Source organism: Scyliorhinus canicula, chromosome 11 (assembly GCF_902713615.1).
Source record: "Scyliorhinus canicula chromosome 11, sScyCan1.1, whole genome shotgun sequence".
Classification (NCBI taxonomy): domain Eukaryota; kingdom Metazoa; phylum Chordata; class Chondrichthyes; order Carcharhiniformes; family Scyliorhinidae; genus Scyliorhinus; species Scyliorhinus canicula.
In genome coordinates, this window is record NC_052156.1 from 96080102 (window position 1) to 96102068 (window position 21967).

Sequence of the window (21967 nt, forward strand, 5' to 3'; positions counted from 1 at the left end):
TCTTTTCTTTGTGTTGGTGGATGTTGTTAAGTTTGTAGTGGGAGAAAGGTAGAGTAGGGGGAGGAGAATCAGTGGGGTGTTGGATGCTACGCACCATGGTCGGGAGCTGCCAGGCTTAGCTGGGCAGGCTAGTTCATGGAAGCGCAGTGGGCGGTGAGCGGGAGGTTAGTTTGTTGATGGAGGTTGGAGTTGGTATTCAGTGAATCATAGATAGATTCATAGAATCATAGAATTTACAGTGCAGAAGGAGACCATTCAGCCCATCGGGTCTGCACCGGCCTCGGAAAGAGCACCCCACCCACGCCCACATCTTCACCCTCCCCACGTAACCCAGTAACCCCACCCCATCTTTTTGGACACCAAGGGCAATTTAGCATGGCCAGTTCACCTAACCTGCATATCTTTTAAATGTGGGGGGAAACTGGAGCACCCTAAGGAAACCCACACAGACACGGGAAGAACGTGCAGACTCCGCACAGACAGTGACCCAAGCCAGGAATCGAACCTGGGAACCTGGAGCTGTGAAGCAACTGTGCTAACGACTGTGCTGCCGCACTGCCCCTGTGATGGGGGGAGGGGGGAGGGAACTGCTGACAGGGGAGGGGTTTCTAAAATGTGGTATGGTGAGAGTCGATGATGGCGGGCGCCCGAGGTGGGCCTGAGGAGGTGCGGGACACGGGCTGGAGGCTGGTCCAAGAGGGGTTATGGTTGATCGACACGAGATGGGGTGCCCCAACATGGCTGATCGCATGGAACATGCGATGGTTGATGGGGCCGGCCAAGGGGATCCGTATGTTTGCACATTTAAAAAGTCGAAAGGCGGACGTAGCTCTGTTACAGGAAACACATCTGAAGGTGGTGGATCAGACTAGGTTGAGAAAAGGGGTTGGGTAGGGCAGGTATGTCATTCGGAATTAGATTCTAAAAGGAGGGGGGGTTAGCGATTTTGATCAATAAACGCGTGGCATTCGAGTATGGTGGTGATTCTGGGGGGAGGTATGTTGTGAGTGGGCAATTGGAGGGGATGCCATTGGTGTTGGTAAATAATTATGCGCCGAACTGGGATGATGTGGAATTTATGAGGCGGGTGTTGGGGAAGATCGCCGATCTGGAGTTGTATCTGCTGATAATGGGGGGGATTTTAATGCGGTACTAGATCCAAGGTTGGACCGGTCGAGTTTGAGGTTGGGGAGGGTGTCCTTGGTAGCGAAGGAGCTGAGGGGGTTTATGGAGCACATGGGGGGATGGATCCATGGAGGTTTGGGAGGCCGAGGGCAAAGGAATTTTTGTTTTTCTTGCATGTGCACAGGGTGTACTCCCGAATTAACTTTTTTGTCTTAGATAGGACGCTGTTGGCGGGTGTGGGCGATGTGGGGACTCAGTGACAGTGGTGTCAGATCATGCTCCATATTGAGTGGACTTGCAGGTGAATAAGGAGGGGGTCAGTTCCCGCAATGTAGGCTGGATGTGGGGCTTTTGTTGGAAGAGGAGGTGTATAAACGGGTGAGGGAGACCATTCGGGGGATGTGGAGCTAAACGACACAGGGGAGATCTCGGTGGCCACGCAGTGGGAAACATTGAAGGCAGTGGTGAGAGGGGCGTTCATAGCGATATGTTTACATAGGGAGAAGGCAGAGCTGGCAGAGATGGAAAGGCTGGTGGAGGAGATCCTGCAGGTGGTCAGGAGGTACTCGGAAGCCCCGGAGGCGGGGCTGTTGAAGGAGCGGCAGAAGCTGCAGATGGAGTTTAGGTTGTTATCTACGGGGATGGCGGTTGGGCAGCTGAGGAAGACAAGAGGAGCGGTTTATGAATATGGTGAGAAGGCGAGCAGGATGCTGGCGCACCAGTTGAAGAAACAGGAGGCAGCGAGAGAGATCAGAAAAGTGGAGGATGGAGGGCACGGAAACACAGTGTTTGACCCGGTGGGGGTGCATCGGATGTTTAGGGATTTCTACAGTCGACTGGATGAGTTGGAACACCCGGCCAGGTGGTGGGGATGAGGCGGTTTTTGGATGGGCTGGTGTTCCTGAGGGTGGAAGAGGAACTGGTGGAGGGATTGGGTGCCCCAATTGGGCTGGTAGAAGTGGTGGAGGTTCTGGACGCGATGCCATCATGCAAGGCCCCTGGCCCGGATAGATACGCAGTGAAGTTTTACAAAAGGTTCTCGGGGGTTCTGGGGCCCTTTTTGCTTCGGGCTTTTAACGAGGCAGTGTTGCAGGCAGTGAGATCGGCAGTGATGATTTAACAGTGAGATCGGTTACACTGCTCCTTATCCCGCTTCAAAATCAGAGAGATCGAGGCCTGCAACATCTTCGATTGATTTAGCCCTGTACTCTCGCTATTATCTTCTTGCATGTGTCCCATTTTTCTGTCACAGATTTCCTAATAGTCTCTGCTCCCAGTCCACTCTAAAATTATTTCTGATCTTATTAAAATCGGCCGTGGCAGCACGGTGGCGCAATGGTTAGCATTGCTGCCTCTCTGTTTCTTTGTACTTTCCATAACAATCTTCATTGAATCTAATGAAGTTATGGTCACTCTGCAAAATGTTTCCCCACTGATATTTCAACCACTTGCCCAGCTTTATGATCAAAAATTAAGTCCGGAACTGCCCCTTCTCTTGCAGGACCTTCTATGTTCTGGCTTAAAAAGTTCCCCTGGTTGCATTTTCACAGTAACTTCATTGAAGCCTACTCGTGACAAAAAGCGATTTTCATCTCATTTCATTTCATTTTAAAAATTCCACTCCCTCAAAAATATGAATAAAAATAATTCTTTTTATAGAAATTTGCTCCCTCTAAACCTTTCACACTATGGCTAGCTCAGTTAATATTGGGAAAAATGAATCACCCACTATCACTACTTACTTTTACACTTCCCTGAAATTTGCCAACATATCTGCTCTTCTGTGTCTCTCAGATTATTAGGGAGCCTATAGAACACTTCCAACAATGTGATTGCTCATTTTTGTTTTTTAAATCCTACCCATATGGCTTCAGTTTTTTTTCTTTTTTTAAAATAAATTTAGTGTACCCAATAATTTTTCCAATTAAGCGGCAATTTACAGTGGCCAATCCACCTAGCTTGCATGTTTTTGGGTTGTGGGGGCTGTAGGGACCAACAATTCTACGGACACGTGCTTGTAGGATTAGAATAACGGTTTTAATATACTTACAACAGAGCCAGCCTGTTAGCCGTTGAACTTTCGGTGAACTGGCCGGCTGACCCTGTGGCACTGATCTTTATACAGCAGCTCCCGGGGGAGGAGTCCTGGGCGGAGCCAAGGGAGAAGCCCCGTAAAACTCTCAAGCATTCCCAGAGCTACTCCCCCTGGTGGTCAGGTAGTGCAACTGCACTTACAATATAGACACATGTATATACAGGTTATAATCCAGTGTGAATCACATTCACCACAGGGGCGAAACCCACGCAAACACGGGGAGAATGTGCAAACTCCACACGGACAGTGACCCAGAGCCGGGATCGAACCTGGGACCTCAGCGCCGTGAAGCCGCAGCGCTAACCCACTGCGCCACCGTGATGCCCTCATATGGTTTCAGTTGATGAGCCTTCTAAGATGTTGTCCCTCCTTACTACTGTAATTGATTGCCTGATCAAATTGTGACACGCCCTTCTACCTCCTTCCCTATCTCGCCTGAAGACCCTGTATTCTGGAATATTGAGCTGCCAATCCTGCCCATCTCTCAATCATGTGTCAATGACATCATACCCCATTTTCCATCTGCCTAGTTTGTCAGACTCCTTGCATTAAATTCTTGCATTCAATCTTGCCAAACTCCCTTAACTGGTCTAAACATTCGAGGCTTTGCTGACTCACTTGACGTCTACTCTTATTTTGACTGTATATCTATCCCTTCTGAACCTTCTCTCAGGATCCCAGGCTCCTGCCCAGTTAGTTTAACTAACTTGGCAAATCCCTGCATGAACTCTGATTCCATTTAATTTCAGGTGCAAACCGTCCACCTTGTACAGGTCCCACAGTCCCCAAAAATGGTCCCAGTGTCCAAACATCTAAAGCCCTCCCTCCTGCACCATTTCTCTAGCCACACATTCATCTGGGCTAACCTATTTGTATACTCACTGGCACGTGGCACCCGAGGTAATCCAGAGATTAATACTTTCTGGTCCTGTTTTTTAATCTACTACCTAGCTCCCTAAACTCTACTTTCAGGACCTCATCCCTTTATCTGCCTATATCATTGCTACCAATGTGTACCATGATATCTGTCTGTTTGCCCCCCCCCCCCCCTTCAGTTTGCCTTGCAGTGACATCCCTGTACCTGTCACCAGTGAGGCAACATACCATCCTGGAGTTTATTTTGCGGCCATGGAAAAACCTGTCTGTTCCCCTTACATTTGAATCCCTGCCACTATTGCCCTGGCATTCTTCCTCCTCCTCTCTTGAGCAGCAGACCCACCCATGGTGCCATGAAGTTCGCTGCCGCTACATTTCGCTACACAGTCACCTCCCCAACAGTATCCAAAACTGTTAGAAAAGGGGGGTGGTCCCAGGGGACTCCTGCACCATCTGCCTTCCTCTACTCTGCTTGGTGATCGCCCTTTCTGCCTGTTCAATCTTCACTTGCAGAGTGACCACCTCACTAAGCGTGCTATCCATGACATGCTCTGCATTCCTGCTCCGAAATGCAGTTACAGTACTCTTCAAATTTGTTTAGTATTGTTTGTAAGCTGTTGCTGTCTTCATCTTTTGCGTATTTAAATCCATTATATACTTTCCTAGCTTCATGTCCTGCGATGAGCATTGCTATTTTAATTTCGTCTGAGGCTGCTGCTACATCATTAGCTATGATATAAAAATTGAACATTTGTTTAAACCTTTTCCAGACATTTCTTACATTGCCGGTCGTGTCCAGCTGAGGTGGGTATCCAAGCCACATCCTCGAATCAGCGATGTCTTCCCAAGTCCAATGTCCAGTAGGAGATTTCCATGCCATTTTGTTCTTTCTGTGTCTGCAGCTGAGTTGTCCTGTAGTAAGCGTCTGAAGCCCATCCTGGTACCATGTGTTGTTCCTCGTGTCTTAATAAAGCTCGTAGTATCAAAGGTGGAGAAGATGCTTTATTGTGAATTCATTCTCTCTTCAGTGCTTAACTTATGGCTACCTCAAATGCTGCCTTCTTGTGTCTGTGTCCTGCTACGAGTTCTGCCTTCCGTGAAGTGTGTCGTCACTTCCTGTCCCTGTGTATATATAGCTCTTCCGTGCTCCCTCTAGTGCTTGCTCAGTTGTATTGCATCTACTCAGATCTACGATCACCACATTAGCCACTAGCTGTAGTTGGACACACTTCCTGCACACGTCACCAGAAAAAACTGAAGCTTCCATGATTTTCCACATAATAGAGGAGGAGCATATCATGCCGTGACTTGCTGGGACAGCACGGTAGCATGGTGGTTAGCATAAATGCTTCACAGCTCCAGGGTCCCAGGTTCGATTCCCGGCTGGGTCACTGTCTGTGCGGAGTCTGCAAGTCCTCCCCGTGTGTGCGTGGGTTTCCTCCGGGTGCTCCGGTTTCCTCCCACAGTCCAAAGATGTGCGGGTTAGGTGGATTGGCCATGCTAAATTGCCCGTAGTGTTCTAAAAAGTAAGGTTAAGGGGGGGTTGTTGGGTTACGGGTATAGGGTGGATACGTGGGTTTGAGTAGGGTGATCATTGCTCGGCACAACATCGAGGGCCGAAGGGCCTGTTCTGTGCTGTACTGTTCTATGTTCTATGACTATCCTAAAGCCCCTGATTTATCCCCATTTAACAAAAAAATTACCTATATGATAATACTATTTACTTATAGAACATAGAACAGTACAGCACAGAACAGGCCCTTCGGCCCTCGATGTTGTGCCGAGCCATGATCACCCTACTTAAACCCACGTAACCCGTATACCCGTAACCCAACAATCCCCCCATTAACCTTACACTACGGGCAATTTAGCATGGCCAATCCACCTAACCCGCACATCTTTGGACTGTGGGAGGAAACCGGAGCACCCGGAGGAAACCCACGCACACACGGGGAGGACGTGCAGACTCCACACAGACAGTGACCCAGCCGGGAATCGAACCTGGGACCCTGGAGCTGTGAAGCATTGATGCTAACCACCATGCTACCGTGAGGCCCCACGGCTCCCGTGAGGCTGTAGTTGGACACACTTCCTGCACACGTCACCAGAAAAAAACTGAAGCTTCCATGATTTTCCACATAATAGAGGAGGAGCATATCATGCCGTGACTTGCTGGGACAGCACGGTAGCATGGTGGTTAGCATAAATGCTTCACAGCTCCAGGGTCCCAGGTTCGATTCCCGGCTGGGTCACTGTCTGTGCGGAGTCTGCAAGTCCTCCCCGTGTGTGCGTGGGTTTCCCACGCAGTAAGTATCTCCCTTACTTTAACTTTACTTTCCTTACCCTACTTTGTTTACTTGTATTACTTTAGTATTGTTATGGGCCAGGGTTTAGAAAACACCAAAGTATATCATGGAGTTCACCTGACCTACAACTGTTTATTGATTTTGGTTATGATGAGCGCAAGGGCCTGCCTTTCAGATGTTATTCAACAGAGGCCTTAAGCACTTTTACTCAATTATAAACACACACAGTAAACATTTTTACAATTTCTACAAACATAAATAACCCACACAGCTACAGTAATCTATGTATAACCCTTAATAAATTCCCCTCTTTCACTGTTCCAATTTGATAATAAGATCCCACAAACCAGAAACCCCTTTTCAAAGGTGTGGCTCAGCACACAGCACTCAAGACCTAGTTTGGATGCTCTTGTGTCCTTTCCAAAACAGCAGAATTTTGACCAGTAAAGAATTATTTCTTTTCAAGTTATCAAGCAGTCTGGAAACAGCTTTTAAAATACAGAGACTTATTTTTTCAGCCTGTGCAGAGCGCCAGTTCAAACTCAAAGCGAAAGTAAAACCCAGATCCACAGCCCAGCTCCCAACTCAAAACAAAAGTAAAAACCCAGAGCCAGAGTCCAGCTCCACCCAAACAATGATATCCCTGAAGTCGTGTGATAAGACAAAAACTTTTCTTAAAGGGACTCTCCCATGACAGTATAATGACCCTGACTTCCATTTATTTGTGCTGTTTCTCCAAACAAAAACACATTTTATACTCACAGCTGTTTCACTGTGGCAGTGAAATTGAGAACAGGAATCCGACCTTGGCGTGTTTGAAACTCTGGGAGAAGGTTGTGGTGAATGTGATTCACACCGGATTGTAATCAGTACATACATGTGTCTGTATTGTAAGTGCAGTTGCACTACCTGTCCTCCAGGGGGAGTAGCTCTGGGAATGCTCGAGTTGTAAGGGGCTTATCCCCCAGGACTCCTCCCCCGGAAGCTGCTGTATAAAAGGTCAGTGCCACATGGTCAGCCGGCCAGTTCACCGAAAGTTCAATGGCTAATAGGCTGGCTCTGTTGTGAGTATATTAAAACCGCTATTCTAATCCTTCAAGCATGTGTCCGTAGAATTGTTGGTTCCAACAATTTAATATACTCAGGAAACAGTCGAAGAAATCATGGAAGCAGCCCTCAAGCTCGGACGCCTAGAACTCGACCCAGAGGATGCAGAGGCTAAGGAAATTTTTTCCCACTGGCTGAGATGTTTTAAAGCCTACCTGGCAGAAGCCAGCACCGCCAGAACACCGGAACAACAAAAACTCAGCCTACTGCACGCGAGGGTAAGCCACAGAATATCCACACAGCTAAATCCGGCCGGTTCTTACACCGCAGCGCTGGCAATATTGGACAAAATGTACGTTAGGCCCATTAACGAGGTTTATGCACGCCACGTGCTTACGACCCGCCGTCAGCGGCCTACAGAAACGCTAGCCAAGTTTGTAAGGGAATTGAACAATCTTTCCAATGACTGTAATTATCAAGCCGTTACCGCGGCTGAACATAGGGAGCTTGCTGTGAGGGACGTTTTCGTGGCAGGCCTTAGGCCTAACTATGTTCGCCAAAGACTGCTAGAAAAGGGGGCCCAGGACACTACTGTGGAGGCTGCAACCACTATGGAAGTTTCCTTCCGCAGCCTCACCTCGTTTCCCGCGGACCCCGCAACCTCATTGTGGACCCCCGACCAACAGTCCCCCCAAGCCTGTGCCGCACGGCCCCCCAGCTACCGCGCTGCCAAAGCCAGTTACTCTGCTGCCCCAGCCAGCTACTCGGCTGCTTGAGCCTGCCATTTCTGTGGCCAAAGCCAGCACCCACGGCAGCGCTGCCCGGCCCGTAACGCGACCTGCAGCAGCTGCGGGCTAAAAGGACACTATGCCAGAGTGTGTCTGGCGAAGAAAGCCCCAGCCTCTAACCCTCCCACGGCTCAAAGCACTCGTTCCCTGAAATCACAGGCCTGCAGGCCCCGAAATGCTGCAGCCTGTATGCCGACACCGCCCCCACCCGACATTTGCGACTCATGGGGGCAGCCATCTTGGCAATCCTCCTCCATGCGGCCGGCCATGTGCGACTCATGGGGGCGGCCATCTTGGGATCCATCCCCATGAAACTCTGAAACTCACCTCGACGACTACGAACTCAGAGGGCAGTCATCACGGGGCCACTCCAGCTGATCGAGCCGCCGACTACCCGCAACTCAGCGCAGTCACCCTGGATCAATCCCGCCCCAAGCACCTACGAAGTTCAATGGCGGAGGTCCAGATCAACGGGTACAGCACACCATGCCTCTTTGACTCCGGGAGCACCGAGAGCTTTATACATCCAGAGCTGGTAAGATGCTGTTCGCTTTCTATTTTTCCGGTGAGCCAAACTATCGCCCTCGCTCCGGGCTCCCACTCAGTCCAAATCCAAGGACGCACCGTTGCTACGCCCTCAATTCAAGGCGCTAGTTATTCTAAATGTAAACTTTATGTCCTGCCCGACATCTGCGCGCCTCTCTTATTAGGCCTGGATTTCCAGTGCAACCTCAAGAGCCTCACCCTCAGCTTCGGCGGGCCCCTGCCCCCACTCACTATCTGCAGCCTAACCACGCTGCGCATCTCCCCCCCTCCGCTCTTCGCCAATCTCACTCCAGGGGCGGGATTCTCCGCAGACCGTCGTAACGCCGATTTCCGGCGAGAAAAATCAGTGTACATGACTCCGGCGTCGGGGCCTTCTTTTAGGCCGCTATCCTCCGTTCCCGGAGGGGCCAGCAGCTGACTGACGCGATACGCGACAGTTTCACCAGCTGCGGAAGTGGTGAGACCCGCCGTTTTTTGGAGGAGGAGGAGGAGAGAGACAGACCCGGCATTTGGGGGGGGGGGTGTTCCGGCATTTGGGGGGGGTTCCGGCATTGGGGGGGGGGGGTTCCGGCATTTGGGGGGGGGGGGTTCCGGCATGGGGGGGGGGGGGGGGGGGGGGGGGGGGGGGGGGGTTGCGGACAGCGGGGTGCAGAGAGGGGGGCGACGGATGCCCGGGGCCAACGCACCGTCGCCCCCCCCCTCTGTACGCCGCTGCCCCCTACCCCAACCCCCCCCCCCCTCTCACCACCCCTACCTCCCTCCCCACCACTCCTACCCCCCTCCCCACCACCCCTACCTCCCTCCCCACCACACCTACCCCCCTCCAACGCCGCCCCCCCCATCTCTCGCAACCCCCCCCTCAACGCCGGGTCCCCCCCCCCTCAACGCCGGGTCCCCCCCCCCTCAACGCCGGGTCCCCCCCGCCTCAACGCCGGTACCCACACCCCGTCCCCCTCCTTCTGAAGGCCGGTACCCACACCCCCCCCCCTCCTCCTCCCCCCCTTCCTTCCTCCTCCCCCCCTTCCTTCCTCCGTACCCCCCCTTCCTTCCTCCCCCCCCCTTCCTTCCTCCCCCCCCTTCCTTCCTCCCCCCCCTTCCTTCCTCCCCCCCTTCCTTCCTCCGTTAGTGGGGGGGGGTGCGGCGTTAGTGGGGGGTGGGGGGGTGCGGCGTTGGAGGGGGGTAGGGGTGGTGAAGGGGGTAGGGGTGGTGAGGGGGGTGTTGGGGTAGGGGCAGCGGCGTGCAGAGGAGGGGGGCGACTGATACCCGGGGCCAACGCACTGTCGCCCCCCCTCTGCACGCAGCTGCCCCTACCCCAACCCCCTCCCCTCACCACCCCTACCCCCTTCACCACCCCTACCCCCCTCCAACGCCGCACCCCCCCACCCCCCACTAACGCCGCACCCCCCCCCACTAACGGAGGAAGGAAGGGGGGGAGGAGGAAGGAGGGGGGGACGGAGGAAGGAAGGGGGGGGAGGAGGAAGAAGGGGGTGGAGGAAGGAAGGGGAGAGGAGGAAGGAGGGGGGGAGGAGGAAGGAGGGGGAGAGGAGGAGGGAAGGGGGGGAGGAGGAGAGAGGGGGGGGGTGTGTGGGTACCGGCCTTCAGAGGGAGGGGGACGGGGTGTGGGTACCGGCGTTGAGGGGGGGGGACCCGGCGTTGAGAGGGGGGGTTGCGGCGATGAGGGAGGGTTGCGGCGTTGAGGGTGGGGGGTTGCGGCGTTGCGAGAGATGGGGGGCGGCGTTGGAGGGGGGGTAGGGGTGGTGGGGAGGGGGGTAGGGGTGGTGGGGAGGGTGGTAGGGGCGTTGGAGGGAGGTAGGGGTGGTGAGGGGGGGGTGGTTGGGGTAGGGGGCAGCAGCATACAGAGGGGGGGGCGACGGTGCGTTGGCCCAGGGCATCCGTAGCCCCCCCTCTCTGCATGCCGCTGCCCCCAAACCCCCCCCCCCCCCCGATGCCACCCCCCCCGATGCCGCAACCCCCCCCCGGATGCCGCAAACCCCCCCCCCGATGCCCCCCCCCGATGCCGCAACCCCACCCCGATGCCCCCCCCCGATGCCGCAACCCCCCCCGATGCCCCCCCCCGATGCCGCAACCCCCCGGATGCCGCAACCCCCCCCCCGATGCCGCAACCCCCCCCCCCCCCGATGCCCCCCCCCGATGCCGCAACCCACCCCCGATGCCGCAACCCACCCCCCCCCGATGCCGCAACCCCCGGATGCCGCAACCCACCCCCCGATGCCGCAACCCACCCCCCGATGCCGCAACCCACCCCCCAATGCCGCAAACCCCCCCCCCCGATGCCGCAACTCACCCCCCCGGATGCCGCAACCCACCCCCCGATGCCGCAACCCACCCCCCCGATGCCGCAACCCACCCCCCGATGCCGCAACCCACCCCCCCCCGATGCCACAACCCCCCGGATGCCGCAACCCACCCCCCGATGCCGCAACCCACCCCCCGATGCTGCAACCCACCCCCCGATGCCGCAACCCACTCCCCCCCGATGCCGCAACCCCCCCATGCCGCAACCCCCCCCATGCCGCAACCCACCCCCCCCGATGCCGCAACCCACCCCCCTCCCCCCGATGCCGCAACCCACCCCCCGACACTGAACGGCGTCAACCATCATCAATGGTTGACGCCGTTTTAAAGCAACTGTGATTTTCGCCGACGTGACCCGTGGCCACGTCGGCGGGACTTCGGCCCATCCGGGCCGGAGATTTGTGGAATCTAAAAAAAAAATGAAATCCCGCCGGTGCCAGCTGTTTTCAGAGGCTGCCGGCGGGATTTGCACAACGCCGGTTTTTGGCCGGTCAGAGATTTAAAAACCCTGCGGGAGCGGGATTAACGCCACTGCCGGCCGATTCTCCGACCCTGCGTGGGGTCGGAGAATCCCGCCCCAGATTGCAAGCCAGTAGCTACTCGCAGCAGGCGATACAGCCTACAGGATAGGGTCTTTATCCGATCGGCGGTCCGACGGCTGCTCAGTGAGGGGATCATAGAGGCCAGGTGGTGGTCGTCAAGACCGGGGAAAAATTTTGCATGGTCGTCGACTATAGCCAGACCATAAATCGCTTTACGCTCCTAGACGCGTATCCCCTCCCCAGAATTGCAGACATGGTTAATCAGATCGCCCAATATCGGCTATTTTCCACGGTGGATCTGAAGTCTGCATACCACCAGCTCCCAATCCGCCCGGAGGACTGCCACTGCACGGCGTTCGAGGCCGATGGCCGCCTCTTCCATTTCCTCCGGGTCCCTTTCGGCGTCACTAACGGGGTTTCGGTGTTCCAATGAGCAATGGAACGAATGGTAGACCAGTACGGGCCTCGGGCCACGTTTCCGTATCTGGACAATGTTACCATCTGCGGCTATGACCAGCAGGACCACGACGCCAACCTCCACCGTTTTCTCCAAACGGCACAGAAATTAAATCTCACTTATAACAAGGAGAAATGCGTTTTCCGCACAAACAGACTGGCCATCCTCGGCTACGTCGTGGAGAACGGTGTCCTGGGCCCAGACCAGGACTGCATGAACCCCCTCTTAGAACTCCCCCTCCCTCATTGCCCCAAGGCTCTCAAACGGTGCTTGGGGTTCTTCTCATACTACGCCCAGTGGGTCCCTCAATATGCGGACAAAGCCCGCCCACTCTTTAAGGCCACACGATTTCCCCTGTCAGCTGAGGCGCGCCAAGCCTTCAGCTGCATCAAGGAGGACATCGCCAAAGCAGCCATGCGGGCGGTGGATGAATCCACTCCCTTTCAGGTTGAGAGCGACACCTCAGAGGTAGCTCTAGCATCCACTTTAAATCAGGCAGGGAGATCCGTTGCATTTTTCTCCCGTACCCTATCCGCTTCAGAACTCCGACACTCCTCAGTCGAGAAGGAAGCACAAGCCATCGTGGAGGCTGTTCGTCACTGGAGGCACTACCTCGCAGGTAGGAGGTTCACCCTCATCACCGATCAACGATCGGTTGCCTTTATGTTTGACAACTCGCAAAGGGGCAAAATAAAAAATGATAAAATCCTTCGGTGGAGGATCGAACTCTCCACCTACAGTTACAATATTAAATATCGACCCGGGAAGCTCAACAAGCCCTCGGATGCCCTATCCCGCGGGACATGCGGCAGAGCGCAGGTCAGCCGTCTGAAAGCCATCCACGTTGATCTCTGCCATCCAGGGGTCACCCTGCTCACCCACTACATCAGAGCCCGAAACCTGCCTTTCTCCAATGAGGAGGTAAAAGCGGTCACCAGGGACTGCCCGATCTGTGCAGAGTGCAAACCGCACTTCTATAGACCAGACAGGGCCCACCTGGTCAAGGCTTCTAGGCCCTTTGAACACCTTGCGATCGATTTCAAAGGGCCACTCCCCTCCACTAACAAGAACATTTATTTCCTCAACATCATCGACGAGTTCTCCCGATTCCCTTTTGCCATTCAATGCCCTGATATGACCTCCCGCACAGTCATTAGGGCCCTGCATAGTGTCTTCACCCTGTTCGGTTTCCCCAGCTACGTGCACAACGACCGGGGTTCGTCCTTTATGAGCGACGAGCTGCGTCAGTGCCTGCTCGACAAGGGCATCGCCTCGAGCAGGACTACCAGTTATAACCCCAGGGGGAACGGGCAGGTGGAGAGGGAGAACGCGACGGTCTGGAAGACCGTCCTACTGACCCTCCGGTCTAGAAAACTCCAAGTCTCCCAATGGCAAGAAGTCCTCCCAGACGCGCTCCACGCAATCAGATCCCTCCTCTGTACAGCTACAAATCAAACCCCTCACGAGCGACTCTTCATTTTTTCAAGGGGCACTACCACGGAAGTCTCACTTCCGGCTTGGCTGAGGACACCAGGCCCGGTCCTCCTGAGGAAGCACGTCAGGGGGCACAAAACTGACCCCCTTGTTGAAAAGGTGCACCTCCTCCATTCCAACCCCCAGTACGCATTCGTGGAGTTCCCGGACGGTCGCCAGGACACAGTATCCCTTCGGGACCTGGCACCCGCTGGATCCAGCCCCCCCCCTACCCCCGCTGAGGAACCCCTTACCCCGTTCCCTATGCTGCCGCCCCCTTGCGCCCCCGATTCCGCAAGCTCACCCCACCGGTTCCACGCGCCAGAACCAGCCCGCCCCCAGTCTCCGGTCGAGCCAGAGGTGTATGACGTTCGGACGAGACCCGCCCCGGAGTCTGCCATCGTACCCCAGCTCTCAACACCCACACAGCCACCGCAAGAGGCTGCAACCCCGGTGCTCCGCAGATCGAAAAGAACAATTCATCCACCGGACAGACTAACTCTGTGAGCCACCACCCCCGCTGGACTCGATTTTTTCACAGGGGGTGAATGTGGTGAATGTGATTCACACCGGATTGTAATCTGTATATACATGTGTCCGTATTGTAAGTGCAGTTGCACTACCTGTCCTCCAGGGGGAGTAGCTCTGGGAATGCTCGAGTTGTAAGGGGCTTCTCCCTTGGCTCTGCCCAGGACTCCTCCCCCGGAAGCTGCTGTATAAAAGGTCAGTGCCACATGGTCAGCCGGCCAGTTCACCGAAAGTTCAATGGCTAATAGGCTGGCTCTGTTGTGAGTATATTAAAACCGCTATTCTAATCCTACAAGCACGTGTCTGTAGAATTGTTGGTTCCAACAAAGGTTCAGCTGAAAAGACTGAGTATGGAGCTCAGTCTATGTCCGTGCAGGAGAGAAGCACATCTGAGTTTCACCTAACTCCCTGTTGTTCACCTAACTCCAAAAGCACTCTTGTTCTGCCAAGCACTCACAGTGCACACTGAGTAGTGTTCCCTTTATTAAGCCTAAAATACAATACAGTGAACTAATTTAGCTTGAAATTAGCCTTGAAATAAAGTTTTATTACTATTTACACCATTAGTACCCCCTAGAATTGCCTTCAGCACACCACTCATTAGCAATCGCATTTGAGACTAACATGACTTCCCGCTGGCATGATGCAATATTGGGAGGCCTGACGGGCAGCATTCTAATGAGCATTCATGAGATGCAAATGAATGCAAATGGAGTTCATGCCACCAGCTAGCAAAATGATTGACCCGGCATTAAGAGAAACACAACGTGATTTTAAGCCAGGGTTTTTCTGGCTTTCTGGCTCTCACCAGATTCAGTGCTCCCGCTGCACCAAACCCACCATGGATGGGAGAATTACCCATTGCATCTGGGGAATTATATAGATTAAAATGTACATGCTCAAGTTGTATTTTGTGGGATGTGAGATATATTGCAAGAGCTGAGGATTTTGGTATCCTGCCCTCTCTGTTGGGAGGTGTAAATCAAGTTAGTTCTGTCCTGACTGGCTGCTGATGAGTATGTTTAGCCTTATTTAATGCTATACACAACAAAGATCGGGGCAGCCTGTGAAGATTTGGTGTTACAATTTGAGTGGGCAGTGTTTAAATTTGAATGTTTTACATTTTTCAGCCAGGACTGTAACACGAGCCTGGTGCGTGCCTGCTGGAACGAGCTGTTCACACTAGCCCTGGCACAGTGTTCCCAGGTGATGAATCTCTCCACTATACTGACTGCGATTGTAAACCACCTGCAGAGCAGTCTACAGCAAGGTGAGTGTGAACTCTGTCAGAACCAGGAATATGAGCTGCAATTCCCAGATGCACTTTCCTATTAGCTGGTGCCTTGTATTATTTGTGCTGTATTTTGTTTAACCTGGATCATTGTAACTGAGAGTTGTGTTAAGCCCTGATTTTAACCTTGGTCGGTGTGGCATATAAACAGTTCCAGCTTCAATTGGGAAGTATGTGGATGGAGTGGATCCAGGGTCAAGCGAGGCCACGGCACATGAATTGGAAATATTTTTCCGAGTTTCCTCCTGGAGCAGGGATGCGCCTCTGAGTTACAGATTCCAATTAAAATCATCTCGCAAACCCCACAACAATATAACTGGAGATCATTGCCAAAGGTCTCTGAACACGTTCTCCGATTGCAACTCCCTCCCACCATCCATTGATGCTGGACTCAGGTGGGAGACCCCAGAGAAAGCATTCATCCTGATGCCTCTATATCGTCTCTCTTCCCAGTTTCTAATTAAGACTTTGATATCCTGAACAATGTGTTCAGTTTAACATTAAAACTTTCAATCCCATTTCAACCACATCTAGTGCCAATATTTTCCATGGCACATTCCTATGTGCACACTTTTTCAAGAAGTGCCTGTAAACTGGTCAGTCTGATTGCAATCTGGCTCTGGATACTTTAAGTTTTCCCTATAGAGAAATCTTGGGGTCAGGTAGAGACAAAGGAAGCAGAAAGATTGGCAGAGATTAAGTATAGTCACAGTAGGGATTTTCACAGTAACTTCTTTGCAGTGTTAATGTAAGCTACATGTGACAATAAAAAATCTTATTATTATAGTTCGAGACGGAAAGCCTGGGATCAAAGAGGAAAGCCTGTAAAGGTGAGATGGTGAAGAAAGAGGTGCTTGAGAAGGAGAAGGAGAGAAAGGAGGTGATGTGAGGAAAAGGCAAGTTGGAGAGGAAGAGATTGAGATAGGTTAGAGAGGAGAGGGAGAGATACAGAGACATTGGGGTTGGGGGGGGGAGAGAGAGTGAGACACTTGTGGAAAGAGACTCGGATTATGGTGACGAGAGAGATAAATGGTTGAGGAAAGAGAGAGTGAGACTGCGGTTCAGAAGGAGAGAGAAATGGTTGGAGAGGAGACGAGGTCATGGGTTGGTGAGAGAAATATGGGTTGGAGGAAAGAGAGAGTGAGAAAGACATGGAGAGGGATTGGATCTAGGAGAAAAAGAGAACAAGATTGTTGAAGGAAAGGAAAAGACAGCTATTTCCATGTGCAATGCCACAGGTGATTAACAAATAATTTACTTAATGCCATTATCATGCAAACTGGTTATTCTTTATTTAACCCCTTCAGTGAGGCTAAGGTGCAGTCTGTCATCTTTACATAGTCATTTACCGTTAGAAATATGCAAATACATTTTCTGAAAGGATATGTAAAACTTTAAAATGGGAAGAGCAGTCTTGGAAACTGCTGTGTGGCAGGAGGAGTTTTTATAAAGATAGGGAGGGAGGTATATCAGGCTATGTGAGGCAGGAGGCGTTTGTGTAGCGATAGAGAGGGAGATATGGAGGTATATCAGGCTGTGTGTGGCAGGGTAGTTTGTATGGAGATGGGGAGGGAGATATATCAGGTTGTTGTTTGGCAGGAGGAGGTTATTGAGACATGGAGGGTGATGGAAGGATTTGAAATGAAGGAGTGAACTATACATCCGAGGCGTTGCTTGGCTTGCAACAGTGTAGGAATAACCAATGTTTATCCAGCAAGTATGCACGTGATTGTTCAACAGGAATTTGTGTGAGATTGAATAGAGTGGTAGTAGACATTCGATGAACTCGGCTTTTATGTTGGGTGCAGTTTGGGAAGTGAGAGCATTGCTAGGTTTTCAGCAACGAATGTGCTTAAGCAGTCGTGGAGATCAACATTGTCACGGAGGTGGGGACGGGAAGACTTCATGATGGATTGGTTATGTATTCGGAACTCATCTCAGTCAGATTTTTTTTTAAGACAGGAGCAGAAGGAGGCCTTTTGGCCCTTCGAGCCTGCTGCGACATTCATCACAATCATGGCTGATCTTCCAACTCAATAGCCTAATCCTACTTTCTCCCCATAGCCTTTGATCCCATTCTCCCCAAGTGCTATATCGAGCTACCTCTTGCATATATTCAGAGTTTTAGCATCAACTACTTCCTGTAGTAATGAATTCCACAGGCTCACCACTGTGTGAAGAAGTGTCTCCTTATATCTGTCCAAAATGGTTTACCTGAATCCTCAGACTGTGACCCCTGGTTCTGAACACACCCACCAATGGGAACATTTTCCCTGCATCTACCCTTCTAGTCCTGTTAGAATTTTATAAGTTTCTATGAGATCCCTCCTCATTCTTCTGAATTCCAGCAAGAACAATCTGAACCTAGTCAATCTCTCCTCATATGACAGTCCCGCCATCCCTGCCATCAGAATGGTAAATCTTCGCTGCACTCCCTCGAGAGCAAGAACATCCTTCCTCAGAGAAGGAGACCTAAACTGCACACAATACTCCAAATGTGGCCTCACTAAGACACTGTACAATTGCAGCAACACATCCCTGCTTCTATACTCGAAACCTCTCGCAATGAAGGCCAACATACTATTAGCCTTCTTTACCGCCTGCTGCACCTGCATGCTTACCTCCAGCGACTGGTGTACAAGAACACCCAGGTCCCGCTGCACACTCCCCTCTCCCAATTTACAACCATTCAGATAGTAATCTGCCTTCCTGTTTTTGATTCCAAAGTGAATAACCTCACACTTATCCAAATTATGCTGCATCTGCCATTGATTTTCCCACTCGCCTAATCTGTCCAGACCATGCTGTAGAATCCCTGCATCATCGTCACAATTCGCCCTCCCAACTAACTTGGTATCATCTGCAAACTTTGAGATGTTACATTTTGTTCCCTCATCCAAATGATTAATATATATTGTGAATAGCTGGGGTCCCAGCACAGATCCCTGTGGTACCCCACTAGTTACTGCCTGCCAATTTGAAAAGGACTCATTAATCCCTACTCTTTGTTTCCTCTTTGTCATAATATACACACAAGTATATGATGGTACACAGACAGGCATTGATTGACACACAGGATGACCAATGAACACAAAGAACACAGCAGCCAATCACCAGACAGGACACGGCCACTATAAAGCCAGAGGGCACTAGTTTTCCCGCTCTCTTGGGATGCAGCCTCTGAGACAGTCAGAGCCTGTGAGCAACAACTCGAACATCCCCCATGTGGTAGTAAGATAGTCTGGTCAGATTAGCTTCAGGTCTCCAGTCAACTCAGCATAGTGTCAACCCACATTTAAAGTATGTGTAATAATTAAGAGTTCAATAAAAGAGAGTTGCATTTCTTCAAGTGTTGGAAGCCTGTTTCTCTCATTGCTATAGTAAACGCAGTCATCGCAGACCCAGCTTACCCAACGCATCATGGTACCACTGAGTCATGTCAGTGTATGACGGACCTACCTTGAGATAGTCTGCCTTTCAGCAGTGATCAGCCATCCGGTAGCCTTTGACCAGCGATCAGCCATCCGGTAACATGGACAGCGTCCGCCCTCCCCCGCCACTCCGCATCGCCGGCAACCTTGGTGCAAACTGGAAGATTTTCAAGCAGAAGTTTCAGCTGTATCTTGAAGCAAACGACCTCGAAGCCGCATCGGATGCCAGGAAGATTGCTCTCTTCCTCTCTACAGCCGGGGACCACGCTATCCATATTTTTTACTCCCTCACCTTTGCTGAAGGTGAGGACAAGACAAAGTTCAAAACAGTCCTGCTGAAGTTCGACAGCCACTGTGACATCGAAGTCAATGAGAGCTTTGAATACTATGTGTTCCAGCAGAGGATAAGGATGAACCTTTTCAGTCCTTCTTAACCCATCTCCGTATCCTCGCCCAATCCTGCAACTACGGCTCCACTTCCGACTCCATGATCCACGACCAGATCGTTTTCGGGGTCCACTCTGATCCCCTTCGCCAGCAGCTCCTTAATGTTAGGTAGCTAACCCTCACCATCGCCATCAAGACCTGCGTCCTACATGAGCACGCTAATAACCGGTACTCCCATATCAAGGCGGCAGAGACGGCGTGGCAAGGCCCCCATGATGCAGAGCGGGTACAGGCTGCAAAACAGCTCCAATGCCTAAGTTTGGATGAGGGCGGCCATTTCACGCGCTTTTCCCGGGCTCCTGTGCATGCGCGCAACGACCGAGGGGACAGCGAGGCCGATGACCGAACTGCGCAGGTGCGCACATCGTTCAACCACACCGTGCATGTGCGGTGGCGCACGGAGGGTCCTGACATCGGCGCCATGACGTGCAACAACTGTGGCTCCGCCCACTTAAAGCGGCAATGTCCCGCGAAACTCGACGCTGTTTCCAGTGTGGCAAGCTTGGCCACTACGCAGTCCTGTGCAGATCTGCTCAACTGCCCAACACACAGCGATCCCAGCAGCAGCGCAGGAACGTCCGGTCAGTGCAGCAGACTCCTACTCTGACATGGTTCCAGATCCCGACACCGAGGACCTCATGTCCCCATTCCGGGTGGACATCATCACCAAGCATACGATGCTTTCCGCAAAAAAGGTTAAAAAACTCCCAGTGATGAGCATTGATCCGGATGACGAGTGGTGTGCCACCCTTACGGTCAACAAGGCTCTCATACGCTTCAGGCTGGACACTGGCACTTCAGCGAACCTCATTTCGAAGTCTGACCTGGATACCATTCACGTCAAGCCGAGCATTCTTCCACCGGCCTGCCAGCTGAGAACTACATTGACTACATTGTAGTCGAGAGACTACAATGGCAATGCCATTGCTACCAGTGGCTCATGCCAGCCTGTGGTATCCCATCGTTCTTCAAAAGCCACCCTGCGATTTGAAATTGCAGGGTCCAATAAAGCTTCCTTGCTCGGTGCTCAGGCCTGCAAAATCCTGAATCTTGTGCAGTGGGTTCACACCATTTCACCGGCTGAGGCATCAGCCTCACCAGATGCCAACTTCCAAACCCCATTAGATGACATCATAGCACAATACCACAGTGTCTTCGAAGGTATGGGCACACTCCCCTACAGATACAATACTTCTGAAACTGAATGCCACACCTGTGGTTCATGCACCGCGTCGGTTGCCGGCACCCCTTAATCATAGAATTTGCAGTGCAGAAGGAGGCCATTCGGCCCATCGAGTCTGCACCAGCTCTTGGAAAGAGCACCCTACCCAAGGTCAACACCTCCACCTTATCCTCATAACCCAGTAACCCCACCCAACACTAAGGGCAATTTGGATTGGATTGGATTGGATTTGTTTATTGTCACGTGTACCGAGGTACAGTGAAAAGTATTTTTCTGCAAGCAGCTCAACAGATCATTCAGTAAATGGAAGAAAAGGGAATTAAACAAAATTCAAGAAAATACATGAGAATACATAATAGGGCAACACAAGATATACAATGTAACTACATAAGCATTGGCATCGGTTGAAGCATACAGGGTGTAGTGTTAATGAGGTCAGTCAATAAGAGGGTCATTTAGGAGTCTGGTGACAGTGGGGAAGAAGCTCTTTTTGAGTCTGTTCGTGCGTGTTCTCAGATTTCTGAATCTCCTGCCCGATGGAAGAAGTCCATTTTGGACACTAAGGGCAATTTATCAAGGCCAATCCACCTAACCTGCACATCATTGGACTGTGGGAGGAAACCGGAGCACCCGGAGGAAACCCACGCACACACCGGGAGGATGTGCAGACTCCACACAGACAGTGACCCAGCTGGAATCTGGGAACCTGGAGCTGTGAAGCAATTGTGCTATCCACAAGGCTACCGTGCTGCCCTTAAGGACCGCTTAAAGCAGCAGCTGCAAGACCTCCAGGACCAGAGCGTCATTTCTAAGGTCACGGAACCCACAGACTGGGTTAGCTCCATGGTTTGTGTCAAAAAACCGTCAGGGGAACTTCGCATTTGTATCGACCCCAAAGATTTGAACCGGAACATCATGAGGGAACACTATCCTGTCCCTAAGCGTGAAGAGCTAATCAGTGAAATGACTCACACCAAGTTTTTCACGAAGCTAGATGCCTCCAAGGGCTTTTGGCAAATACAGCTGGATGCGTCCAGTCGAAAGCTCTGCACATTTAACACCCTGTTTGGTCGTTACTGTTACAACCGGATGCCCTTTGGCATCATCTCCGCCTCATGTGTTCCACCGAATTATGGAGCAAATGATGGAGGGCATCGAGGGGATGCGAGTGTACCATCATTGTCTGGTCCACAACTCCTCAGGAGCACATCGATCGCCTCAAACGAGTGTTCCATAGGATCCATGAGCATGGCCTCCGACTCAACAGAACCAAATGCTTGTTCGGTCAACCAGAATTCGTCGCCCGCCACAGAGACTGAACTTATAGACTGAATATTGCTTTGCCTTGTGATCCGTTTACACATCTGTACATATTGTTTCTTCCTAATTTGTTGTATTCCCTCTATCTGCACTAGACACCTTCCCATGTAAATACGTTCACGTACTTTGTACATAGTCAGGCTCCTGCTCATGTAACTATGCTCACATACTTTGTACATAGTCAGGCTCCTACACA

The 21967-nt window shown here is 51.9% G+C and overlaps 1 protein-coding gene across 5 annotated transcripts in view; it reads left to right on the forward strand.

The window, feature by feature from the left end:
* The window catches only part of nr2c2 (nuclear receptor subfamily 2, group C, member 2), a 413970-nt gene that overhangs the window by 324542 nt on the left and 67461 nt on the right, over positions 1–21967 (forward strand). For all 5 annotated transcript variants that reach the window (XM_038810866.1, XM_038810865.1, XM_038810869.1 and 2 more), the window contains one exon: positions 15230–15369. In XM_038810866.1, coding sequence (XP_038666794.1) covers positions 15230–15369 — 140 coding nt within the window. The remainder of the gene's footprint in view (positions 1–15229; positions 15370–21967) is intronic.